At 32.1% G+C, this 12,774-nt stretch overlaps 1 protein-coding gene across 1 annotated transcript; it reads left to right on the top strand.

The window, feature by feature from the left end:
• Positions 1-5,592: 5,592 nt before the first annotated feature.
• LOC108998212 (GLABRA2 expression modulator-like) lies at positions 5,593-11,290 on the top strand. Its single transcript, XM_018974713.2, has 4 exons — positions 5,593-6,020; positions 6,117-6,218; positions 8,985-9,256; positions 10,929-11,290. The coding sequence occupies exons 1-4, from the start codon at positions 5,729-5,731 to the stop codon at positions 11,115-11,117; spliced, it is 855 nt and encodes a 284-aa protein (XP_018830258.1). The 5' UTR covers positions 5,593-5,728; the 3' UTR covers positions 11,118-11,290.
• Positions 11,291-12,774: the final 1,484 nt, after the last annotated feature.

The raw sequence follows: 12,774 nt of genomic DNA, 5'->3' as shown, positions 1-12,774 counted from the left end.
ACTTGGTATTTATAGTAAAAGTCCATGATCAGGAGCTTGGAATATTGTCTCACAATCAAATAATCGGTGTTCTTCCTCTGCAAGGATAAGGTACGCAGAGGTGTACGTAGTCAACAAGCCAAGATACGACACCTGTCCTGGTAATGGAGATTAATTACGATGGTGCTATTGAAACTGGACATGTGTAGGCAGGTGAGGTGAGTTGGACACGGTTGTTTGTTGAATAAAAAATAGCGGACCAAGCTGTGTTGGTGCGAACTTTCGCAGGCTGTCTTTAGGGGCGGCGCTAACCTTTTCAACACGTTGTGGCGTGGTGAGTCGGTATCCGCGTGTTTCTACCTCCGACGCAACCCATAATTAGGATACTCTTGAATATCATTTCACATTTATTATATAAAAAAAATTTAAATATAAACAATTATGCATATTAATATGCATATTTATTTAATATAATTAAATTAAAAATAATTTTTATTAAAAATAATATTAATTTAAATTTAAAATATGAAGACAACAATATTAATATACAGATTAGTATATAAACTTATTTATACATAACAAAACTCTTATTATAAAGTTCTAACAATTCATATGTTTAATATTACTCTAATTTTATTTAAAATTTGTGTTTTTCAATTTTATTACAATTTAATAAATGAATTTACTAATATACATAATGGTCGGCCATTTTAGAATGGGCACTGCTATGGGTCCCGAATTCGGGACCCATTTTGTGTCCCGAATAGACATTTTATTTTTTTTGTTTTTTTTATGTATTTTTTTAATTATCATAAATATTTTTAAAAAAAATAAAAAAATCACAATATCATTAAAAAATATTTTTTTAATCATTCAATAAAAAAAAAAAAAAAAAAAACAAACAAACATTCGGGACACACTTTCGGGACCCAAAGCATTTCCCTTTTAGAATAGATAAATGGGTGATATTTTGTGAGCCATTGTTGTAGGTGAAAACAATACACTCTTTACTTTGCTTGGAAGAGGCGTGTTTGGTTGAGTTTTGGTATGCACCTGTTACCATATGTTGGCTTGAATGATGAGTAGAAGCTGGCATTAATTATGAAAAATATATATAGGTTATAGCTTGTGGTGAAAGGCTGGCCAGGAACATATATGCGCGGCATATATATGCGATCAGGTGAGGTTTTTAAATTTAAATATATATATATATATATATATATATATATATATATATATTATTGCACAAAGTCGTCCATGATGATGTTATGCTCTACGGCTCCAAGCTGGCTCCAAATAAGATAAATAGAAAATGATGCCTCAACGTACAAAAGCATTGAAATATACTCGAAATGACATGCTACCAATTGTGAGTATCGATTCTTGTATAAGATAAACGTCCAAAATGTTTTCACTTATAATTTATATAGGTTGGTGTCACGTCTATATATATATATATATATATTATAGGAAATAGATTTTATTTCATAAATGAAAGAAGTTATAGTTGTGATTAATTAATATAGAGAAAAATTTTAAATACAAGTCAAACTACACATCTGTATATAGAGAGATCGATCGATCAGTTTGATAATTAATAGAATTCCATTTATTTGTAAATGAAGTTCTTATTTTGACGTTTATAATGATTCAATAATTAGTTCTTTTGAGTCATGCACGTTGTGACATTGCTGATTTTGATTGTTATATGTCGTTGATCAGTACTCAACGTACGTACGTGCAATATTGTATATATATTCAATTTTTCTTGGTATTATTGTTGGCATCAGATCCTATATATTATGCAAGGTGAGAAATTACAAATGATGTTAGAGCTAATTCAAACAAGAAGTATGAAACTTACGCTAGCTCATGATGTGTTAAGTGGGAGATCGATTGTGATCATCTTGAACTTGTATATATAGGAATGTGGCAAGTGATGATCAGATCCTACATTACTTGAAAATGATAAATGACTTATTTATTACAATGAAATTCAAGGCCGGACTTTAGTTATAATATGACTAATTTTTCAAAATTTATACACACTACAAGAAAAATAAATATTTATGATATTTTTTTTACGACGAAAATAAATTTATTTTAATTAAAAATAGTCATTTCGTTAAAAATAACTTATCGTAAATAAACAATTTTTTTTATAGTGATACATCTAAGTAATAACTTGACTTCTCACAGCTCTTCCATCTCTATTAAGGCCATGTTTAGTTCGAAGGTGGTTTCATCTTTGACGTCAAAGATCATCATCGTACTCCCAAGCTTACAAATCCCACTTAGATTTTCATAAATATCAAAATTTTAAACAAAATAAAAATAAATAAAAGCCAGTAGCTGCCACAAGTGAGGCTCATTGTTTTTTTAAAAACAAATAATTAATTAATTAATATATTAAATAAAATTATTTTATTAATATCTATCCATAAATATTTATCACAGATTTTTATCTCATATTTTTTATTGACCTCCTAAATTTTAAAATGGTCGTATTGGTTTTTATAATTTGTTTGAAAATTTTAAAAAGTTAAAAGAATTTTATATTTAGATAATAATTAAGTAATGATGATTAGATAAAAAAAAAATTGAAATTAAAAAATATTTTATATTTGATTAATATTTAAAAATAAAATATCTAAAAATATCTAAAGAGACTTTTTTTCACAGACAATTTAGTGTTAAATTCTTCCACTGTCTGGAAAGTTCCTAATTAGAAAACTAAGGAAAGAAGATCGACACGTACAGATGGTTGGGACCCCAATTGGAATTGTTTGGTGAGTTTAATTAATTGGGACACGAGTAAAAAGTTAATTGGACAATCAAAAGTTGTCTTTCTTTTCACGAATTTTGCTTTCTCACCACAAATGATTTTGATGTGAGAAAATTTCAATGACCGATGACGTACGATTCTTGAATTAGCCTAAGCTAGCTAGCTAGCTAACTTTGGATGGAAATTGTCAAAAAGTTTTGGTCTTAATTTCCTTTTTCCCCATTAACGGTGAGCAGGTGAGAATGAATCTGAATGTTTCAAACGTCTTATAAAGGACTTGATTTTGAGCTTATTACAACAAGTCGTCGGAGAAAATAGATCTTCCATCTAACTAACTTGCTTCGAAATTTCGAATGCTACACCAATTGATCTAATAAATTAATATAGCATCCAAAGACATGAAGAGAAAATGGAAAAATCATATCCTATATATAGATTGATTTCCATATATACATGGTTTTTGTCATAAAATTAAAGCAACTTTTAAAAGTGATTTGGATTCAGAGATGAGTTGAGATGGATTGAGATAGTTTATAAATAGTAGAATAAAAGTTAAATTATTTATTATATTTTATGTGAAAATTTAGAAAAATTATTTTGAAATTTGAAAAAGTTGAATTGTTTATTATACTTTGTGTAGAAATTTGAGAAATTTATAATGATGATATGAGTTGATGTAAGTTGAGATGGATTACAAATACAAACGAGGCCAAATTAGGTTGTGAATAGAGATGTTTTTCAGTTGTTTAATCAAATTAGATTGTCCAATTGTAAAGAGAAATAGACGCATTATATAGACATTACAACATCAAGCTACGTTTGGATACTGAAGTGATCTTGAATGATTTGAATTAATTAATAAATAGTAATATTTTGTGAATTTCATTGAGATGTGTTTGAATGAAAATAGGTTAAGATGTATGTTTGAATGTATGAAGCAGGTTGATATGAGTTTAACTTTTTTATAAAAAGTTGAAAAATGTAGTGGATCTCATTAATAATTGGTTTGGATTGAGTTGAACTCACTCCAACAACCAAATACAGGTATATTTGGACACTCAAATACTCAAAACTTCTCATAATTTTATTCCCAAACATTACTTAAATATAAAATAGTTTTCAATTTTAAATTTTAAATTTTTTTATCTAATCATTATTTAATTATTATTAAAAAAAATCAATATAACTTTTACAAACTTTAAAATAAAAATTATATTTAAATGATTTTTAACTTTATAATATTTTTATTTAATTTTTTTCCTCTCATTTTGTAAAATCTAATAAAATATCTTCACTCAAAACGTTTAATTACTATTTACAAAATTTTTGAAATACTCCAAATATCTAAACTTGTCCCAAATATTGTCAGCATATAATATAGATCAATTAATGATTAATGTGAACCTCATTATATAATTAGCTTCCAATGCTTTGCCTATATATCTTAATCTCATGATATATAGGAGCTGATGTATGAGAGGCGGCGGAGACTCGGTGATATTTAATCAGACGATTCAGATCACCTATTAAAGCGGTGGCCGGATAGAAAAAAATATTCTTTGATGTGAATAATCTGAACAATGAAAAGGTCAAGGGAAGAAGAAGCTTTGTGTCTGAAAGAGTCAAAGTGAGCTTTGAACTTATCCAGGCTCGCAGCAGTCATAAAAAACGATTATTGCAGGATATATATATATATATACTCCAAGTGGAAGTTGTAAACTGATCCATTATTCTTGCAGACCAAGTCTACTTAAGAACCTCAATCTTTTTTCTCTACGTGCGTTTAGACGTTGAACTGAATCGAATTGAATTCTTTATAAATAATAATAAATTAAATAAATATAATAAATTATATAAAGTCTATCTAAAATAAATTTAGATATATTTATATATTAAAATAAATTTAGTACTATTTATAAGAAATTAAAAAAGATTATAGATCTCACATATAAAAAATATATTAAATTAAAAAATATTGTAAGTTTCACGTATAAGAAGATTTTGAATTGAAATGAGTTTTATAATTTGAGAGTTGAGTGTTTAAATGTTAGACTCAGATTAAAATTAAACTGAATTGAGTTGATCTCAACTGAATCTTATAAACAAACAGGACCTTAATCTATGCACCTAATAAAATAACATAAAGCAAAAATGAACAAAGAGGCTTTAAATCCAAATTGGAAATTTTCCTAACATATATATAAAGCTACACTGAAAATTCATGTTGCAACATGCGCCACTCACAGCCCACCTTTTAAACTAAATTGAATATATTAAAATTTATTTGTTTATTTTTAAAAAAATCAACATTTATATATTTTCTTAACTAAAAATAACTCATGATCTAATTGAATTTTCTTCTAAAAATATTCAGAAATATAAGAAAAATGAAAAGTAAAATTGATTCGACCTCAAGACTTGATTGAGAAAATTACTCATGAGACGATCCCATGACATGACGAAGAGATGGGCTTTATATTTGGATAAGGCTTCTTCGTTTATTTTTGTCAATAAGAAGAGATAAAGTGAATTGAAATTAATATTAAAAATAAAATAAAATATTATTAAAATATATTTTTTTAATATTAATTTTATTTTTTGATTTAAAAAAATTAAATTTATTTTGTTAATATTCATTTTAAAAAAGAGAGAGGCTTATCATTAAAAAATATATATTTTTTTTAAGTAGATATCATATTTATTTATTTAAAAAAAAAAGTGCATATTTTAAAACTATAAATATATTTTTATGATCTAAATATATGATGCGAATGTTGAAATCGTGAGGATAAATATAATTTTTCTAAGATTATTCGTACAAATTTTCATTTGAATATGCTCCGCTGCGATCGAACGTTCAAATGAGAGTATTTATAAGAGCGTTTGCCCACGTACCACGAAATCTCATATTCAATATACATTCAATTAGCGTTATCGAAACCTCCAAAAGAACGACCCAAGAAAATGGAAAATCCCAGGCCTGAGGCAGAGGAAACCGCCACGAATGCACATTCCAAAGAACCGAGCGGGGACACGAAGCGGACGAGTTTAGTGTTGGGATCGGAGTCACGAAACGTGATTGAGACTCCATCTCTGGCTGAGACCGAGCCATCGACGAACCGTACGGCTTCGAGAAATTCGGTGCATTGGGGCCCCGAACTGGTGACCGAATCGTCCGCCATGTCGCCCCCTCACGGATCCAATTCATACGCTTCTCCTTCCCCTGCGCCCTCCTCGTCTTCATTTTCCTTCAAGGGTAATAGTATTCTTTTTTTTTATACGGCTAGGTATTGGCTCTACCTACGCGAATCATCTGGTATTGATGGACTTTCTGTGTTATTTTCTTGGGCAGATAAGATGGACAACGTACGGAATGTCCTCGGTAGGTGGGGAAAGAAGGTTGGGGAAGCCACCAAGAAAGCTGAAGATCTCGCTGGAAACACTTGGCAACACTGTTAGTGTTTTTATTTTCGGTCTTCTTTCTTTCGTTTCAATTTATTTTAAAGATGTCGTTCTTTTATTGCGTTGAATGCTGCATGGTTAAGTTGTTTAATTCCCTGCATATAGGTTTTGGCGCACCTATGATTTTCAATGATCGGAAACTCAAATATCCGGATAAACATTAGTGCTGAAAACCTTAAATTTTGTACGTAGATGTGTCTGGTGGTTCCTTTAGTTATTGGGCTTTCTTATTATAGCTCTATTTGTTGGGAGTTATATTGCTTGTTTCAAGGTAAAGGGTTTTGGGGGACTATGGGAAAAAATTGACACAGTTTAGCGTGTGATTAACAATATCGGGGTGACGATTCATTGATCTTTTATAATAATTCCATGAAAGAGACAAGTAAGAGAATAGCGAAAATATTAATCTCTGGATTCTGAGGAAGATCACTTCAAAAAAGTGGCTGGTAAAAGTTATCCACATGAATGAATAGGAGGGTAAAAGTGAAGAGGATGCTTCTTTTTCCTTCTGTTTTCTCATTGTAGGAATAAAATAGACTTACTTCAGATGATGATGCGAGTGCAGAAAATTAAAAAACTGGTCTTGCTTACAACATTGAATGCTTGAATAATAGTTCCTTGCGAAGATCATTGCTCATTGGGTATCGGTAGCATCTTTCACCTCATTGAGCAAGCAGTATCAATTTCTTAAAGTTGTGGACACTGAAACTAGCGTTTTAGTTTCGACATGGTTAGGTGTTATATGTTATTAGTTATGTATGCATGTTTATCTCTTCACATGCATAAGAACTATAGGTTTTAACAATCATGAAAAAGATTTGCAGTCATGCAAAATAATAATTTTGCATCTCTCTTAGGTATAGAAGGTGAGTTTTTAAGATGTTTTCAGACAAGTGTCAAATACAGTTGCTGTATCTTAAAATTCTAGAAAACATATTTCAATTGGTGAAGTTTCCTGCAATTTTTGGAATACCAAGCATATGATTTTTGGGAATGGTTCTCAAGCTGTGGGAATGTAAATTATGGAATCCATTTGATGAGTCCATTAAGAGTAATTACAGCCTTAACATTGCCAAATTCTGTTCTTTGTTGTTCCAAATATTATGAACTTCGATACTAAAACTTGGTGTTTATATGCATTTAAGTAAGTAGAGATTCTTATTGCCTATGAAATTCTGTTTTATTTAATTATGGGCTTGTCCGATATACACTATCCCTTTCCTAGATTGTTGAAATTATTGACCCATATTATGAAGATCCACTTGATAGGATGTCTTGGGACTCCCTATCTGGCAAAAAATTTATTTTCTGATTATAAAATTGAAGGCTATAAGGTTGTTTGATGTCAAGATTCTGAGCAATATATCATTATAAGTATGCATTTAAGTAAGTAGAGATTCTTATTGCCTATGAAATTCTGTTTTATTTAATTATGGGCTTGTCCGATATACACTATCCCTTTCCTAAATTGTTGAAATTATTGACCCATATTATGAAGATCCACTTGATAGGATGTCTTGGGACTCCCTATCTGGCAAAAAATTTATTTTCTGATTATAAAATTGAAGGCTATAAGGTTGTTTGATGTCAAGATTCTGAGCAATATATCATTATAAGTTTTAAAATAAGCAGGATGTTAAATAATGCTGGGGTGACGTATGATTCTAAGCAGTTTATAGGAATTAGTGTCTTTTTTATGGTGATGCCAGTATTGCTATATAATCAAGAGTAATGTGCCAGTGGCCTTTGGCCCAAATGGCATTAGCATTGGTTTCTCATTTGGAGAACTAAAGTATGAATCCCCCCACCTTTTTCCTAGCAAAATATATATATATATATATATATATATATATATCAAGAGTACTCTTTAATCCCTTATTTTTATTGTACTGAAGGGAGGGGATGTAAACGCGTTCTTGTCTTCGTTTTTCTAAGTTCTAGAATGTATTAGGTGTTTCTTGTGTATACTCCCTGTGTACTCGGGCTATGCCTATTACATTGTTATTAATAAAGTTATTACTTATCAAAAAAAAAATATATCAAGAGTAAATGGTACTCTTAACATTTACGTAATGCAACTGTCATGACTGACAGGTATTCAAGGTTTGGGTATGATTTTTTAATTTTTATTTTTTATGGCTAATGTATGTCTGTCACGTTAGTGGTGTTATGTGGGCATCACGTTGGTGGTGTTAGAAGTAGCATGGCTTGTTAGTCAAATGTAAAAGGTGAATTTCTGAGCTGGCTTTCATGCGCATTTGTAAACTCGAAGTGGAGAAACCTGCCTTTTATTTTGTCTTTTTGGTTTACAAATGCACATCTAGATCACTGTTTTATTTGCCAAACTATTAAGCATGCCATCTGCTGTGGTGTCGCATTTGGGCAGACATCTGGAGTTAAAATTTTAGATCATGATGCCTCTTCTCATAATCATGGTCCATGCGCTTATTCCACCATAACAGTACATGTAACCTTGGTCTGTGTAGTGGTCCTGTTCAAACGTGACCAAACCACCTATTCTAGAATCTTCTTTTTTAATTCATGTTAAGGAAAAAATGAGGATTTTGTTTTTATAATTTTAGTACTGAAAGAGATGATTAATGTCTCTTTCTATTTTGTTCTTTGTTTTTATGTAGGTTGCTTTTAATTTGTTATAATTACTTTTTCAAGTTTTCACATTTTTCATACATGAATCTCCTGGTGAAAGCTCTTTTTTTCTTTTCCTTTTAGTAATATAGTCACCTCCTTTTGAAAATAGTGAAAACCAGCCCTAGTTTTGTTGATGCTGCTTTGGGAAGAATTGCACAAGGAACGAAGGTCCTAGCAGAAGGAGGTTATGAGAAAATTTTCCGACAAACTTTTGAGACTGTTCCTGAAGAGCAACTTCAAGATTCATATGCATGTTACCTATCCACATCAGCCGGTCCAGTCATAGGAGTTTTATATCTATCTTCAGCAAAGCTTGCCTTTTGTAGCGATAATCCTCTTTCATATAAAGTTAATGGACAAACTGAATGGAGCTATTATGAGGTACATTTGGACAAATCCTATATGCTTGCACACAATAGGATATATATTGTGAAGATTTCTTTTCTTTTTTAATGCTTACTTTAACCTAGTGTAAGTTTTATCTCGAGTATCTGAATCTTGTTGGACTTTTTTTGAAGCAAAATCTATATAATTTTTTCGGCACCTTTATATATGTGTAATTGAATAACAGTAATGAGGAGGGAGAGGGGAAGAGAAGACAGTAGTTGACTAGACTATTTAGTTGGATGGGGTTACGTGCACTATGCCAAAGGTGCGGGGGAGTTTGGTCCAGAGCCTGACTCCCTTATTTAATCCACTAGGAATACCCAAACTTGACAGGGCATTTGGTGTAAAGGGGCATTGTTCCCCTTGGCTACCCCAAAAGTCCTCTGGTATATATTTGTGATTGAATAACAGTAACGAGGAGAGAGGGGGGATGAGAAGACAAGACTTAACTGACTATTTAGTTGGATGGGGTTACGTGCACTATGCTAAAGGTGCGAGGGAGTTTTGGGCCTGAGTCTGACTAACTTATTTATTCCAATATGAATTCCCAATCTTGACAGGGCTTTTGGTGGAGAGGGGCATTGTTCCCCTTGGCTAGTCCACAAGTCCTCTGGAATTACGTAGCTTGTACTTAAGATTTTGAATCGGAATTCATTTTAGACGCTTGGGGGAGTAGTTTTTGACTGCCTGCCAACTTGATGGTCTTGCGTACAATGTCAGGGCACAAAACTTGACAAGGATCAATTCAACAAATAGGAAATTTGCTTAAGTTGAGATATGATGCCAGCATAAGAAGTTTGAAATCTTTTAAATGATTTCAAGTTAGGAACTATTATGATCCTGATCTGTTATGGGCCCATGGACAACAAATTTTCAGAGTCACATCCTACTATGTATTCCATTTACATTTTTATTGGACATGGTTTTTTTTTTTATGATATTATTTCGGGGCCGTTTGATTGGGGGAATAGAAGCTGATGATATGAAGTTGGGCTAGCATGAGGGTACTTTCTTTAGATGTTTAAGAGGTCTTCTTTTATTTTGTAATTTGAAGTCGCATTGTCTCTCTAAAAAGGTAGAAGACTAAATGAATGTTATAAAAGTTTCTTTATTAAATATTTGGAAGATTTTGCTTTTGATATTTTGATGTTATAGGAAATTTTGGTATATAATGTTGTGAGAGAAGTTATGTTGTTGTGAGAGAGGTTCTGTAAATTTGATTCAATTTAAAGTCACTATTAAGAAATGGTTGTTGCTTACACCCCCCTCCTCCCCTCCCCCCTTCTCTCTCAATATCTCTTAAGTAGATCTTGGCTTCATCCCTGGCGAAAACTTAGTATTTGGTTATCATCAAGTTTGAGTCTTCTTCTATGATGGGAAAGACCTGTTGGTAAATCAAGACTATATTGCTGATTTTTAGCTATATCCTACACATACCTTTCTGTAGTGTTTTCTGAGGTGTCAATACTCTTGAGGAATAATGTGGTGAGATGTTCCTTTAGAGAGTAAAAGTGATGGAGTCATAGAACCTGTTTTGGCTTTGTAACATGTGTTTTGATCATACGATTCTTTTCTGTTTTTTTGGATATCAAGATGGAAGTTGCCTCCATTTCTGAGTTTTCTGTGGGGGTTTTTTACCTATTTTCTGTGTGATGATTTAATATAGGTAGTTATCCCATTACATCAGCTCAAAGCTGTTAATCCATCAACAAGCAGAAACAATCCCGCTGAAAGGTATATTCAGGTCATCTCTATTGATAACCATGAATTTTGGTTCATGGGATTCTTAAGGTACGATGATGCTGTGAAATGCCTACAGGAAGCTATGCAAGCCAGCAACTCACAATCTGTATGATAGTTTTTACTCTTTTGTACAATATAATGTGCTTTTCATGTAACTCAAGAGTTGACAGGTTAGACAGCTGTACGTATCACGTGCTGGTCTCAGAGAATCTTAGATCGGGGCACAATTAATTGAGAACTCTTGGTATTCCTTTGAAATGAAACCAAGTAATTTTGTACAGTTTAGATCTTGGTCTTTTTTCTTATATTTGCAAATTAAATGTTGTCATGTCAAAGGGGCCTTCTCCTCTGGTACGGGCTTATTATAGTTTTTCATTCCAACTGGCAAATGAGAATCGGCTGCACCAAAACTAGTTAAAATAAACAGTTCTCTGTATAATCTCTTGCTTTATTATTTGTCAGTTTGCGAAATGGTAAGTACAACCTAAGGCACACTTAAAAGGCCATATATTCCATCAAAAAAAAAAAAAAAGGCCATATATTGGAATATGAGTAATGTTAAAGTCTCATTTAATATTTTTTCAAAAAGATAGATCTTTTTTTTTGAAAGAAGAATTTCATTTATAGTCCTTCAGTAACAACTATGAATAAAATGGAGAATAATTTCCATATCAACAGAAGAGATGGAATGTAACAATGCATCCCTAGCAAGCTTATGAGCAGCTTGATTTCTTTCCCTTCTAACATGTGAAGTTGACCACTCTTCATAGCTATTCAGCTGAATCTTGACATCTTCAATGAGCATACCCGTAGCTGACCAGTTCTCCTTTCTACTGTTGATTGTTGAGATGACTATCTTGGAGTCGCCTTCAAGGATGATCCTTTTGATTCCTAGTTGTAGACCAAAACAAGAGGCTTACATAGCTCCCATAGCCTCTGCCAACAAAGGGTTAGGGAAGAGGGGTCTATATTTCCTTGAAGTTGCCACAACCCTCCCATTCCAGTCCTGATGATTAGGCCTATCCCAATCTTGCATTGAATTCTATCGACATCAGCATCCCAATTGAGTTTATATATGTTTTTAGGGGTGGGATCCATGATGTGTTCATGTGCTGCACAAAAATTTGTTGAACTGACTCATTAATAGGGCTAGAATTCATTTAGAATTTCCTTAGCTAGTTTAGCTACTGAGTTGGGACATCTGAACTCTTGTTGGAAAATGAAATGATTTCTCCTCATCCAAACTCTTCTAGCCACCACAGCAAACTCTTCAACCAGTTCCTTCCAAATGGCATGAATGACACTCTCCTCTTTCCAGGTGGCATATAGGGCAGAAAGGCTTTTCCATAATCTTCTTCTTAAAAATATTTTGGTTGGTAGGCAGTCCCTCATGGCTGGCTCTACACAGGAACAGTTATTCAGCATGAGTGAGCTGAAGCTTCCACAAGTTCAACCAAAACCTCTCATCATTAGAACTACTAGAAGCCTAACAAATTAGTACCTGCTTGATCAAGTGGTAGGCACTCCTCACAGAGAAAGACCCCTGAGTAGTACTTGACCAAATTAGTTTGTCAGGGTTGTTGTTATAGCTAATAGGGATCTGCTTGATCAAAGTGTATGATCGTATTGAATGTAAACTAAAAACGGTAAATCTCATTAAGAAAAGTGAGTTTTTGATATTTTTTCAAGGTAGGGTATTTTTTTTTTAATAAAAGATCTATGCAAAGTTTATATATTTAAAACGAGTAATGCCAGAGAAAAGTTACTAT

This window comes from Juglans regia, chromosome 12 (genome assembly GCF_001411555.2).
Source record: "Juglans regia cultivar Chandler chromosome 12, Walnut 2.0, whole genome shotgun sequence".
NCBI classification, from domain to species: domain Eukaryota; kingdom Viridiplantae; phylum Streptophyta; class Magnoliopsida; order Fagales; family Juglandaceae; genus Juglans; species Juglans regia.
This window is presented reverse-complemented; position numbering and strand designations above follow the sequence as displayed.

Excerpts from the sequence above, each read along its gene's own strand:
- LOC108998212 (XM_018974713.2), top strand. The coding sequence starts at position 5,729 with ATGGAAAATCCCAGGCCTGAGGCAGAGGAAACCGCCACGAATGCACAT. Across the intron at positions 6,021-6,116 it reads GTCTTCATTTTCCTTCAAGG|ATAAGATGGACAACGTACGG; the intron begins GTAATAGTATTC and ends TTTCTTGGGCAG. Across the intron at positions 9,257-10,928 it reads CTGAATGGAGCTATTATGAG|GTAGTTATCCCATTACATCA; the intron begins GTACATTTGGAC and ends GATTTAATATAG.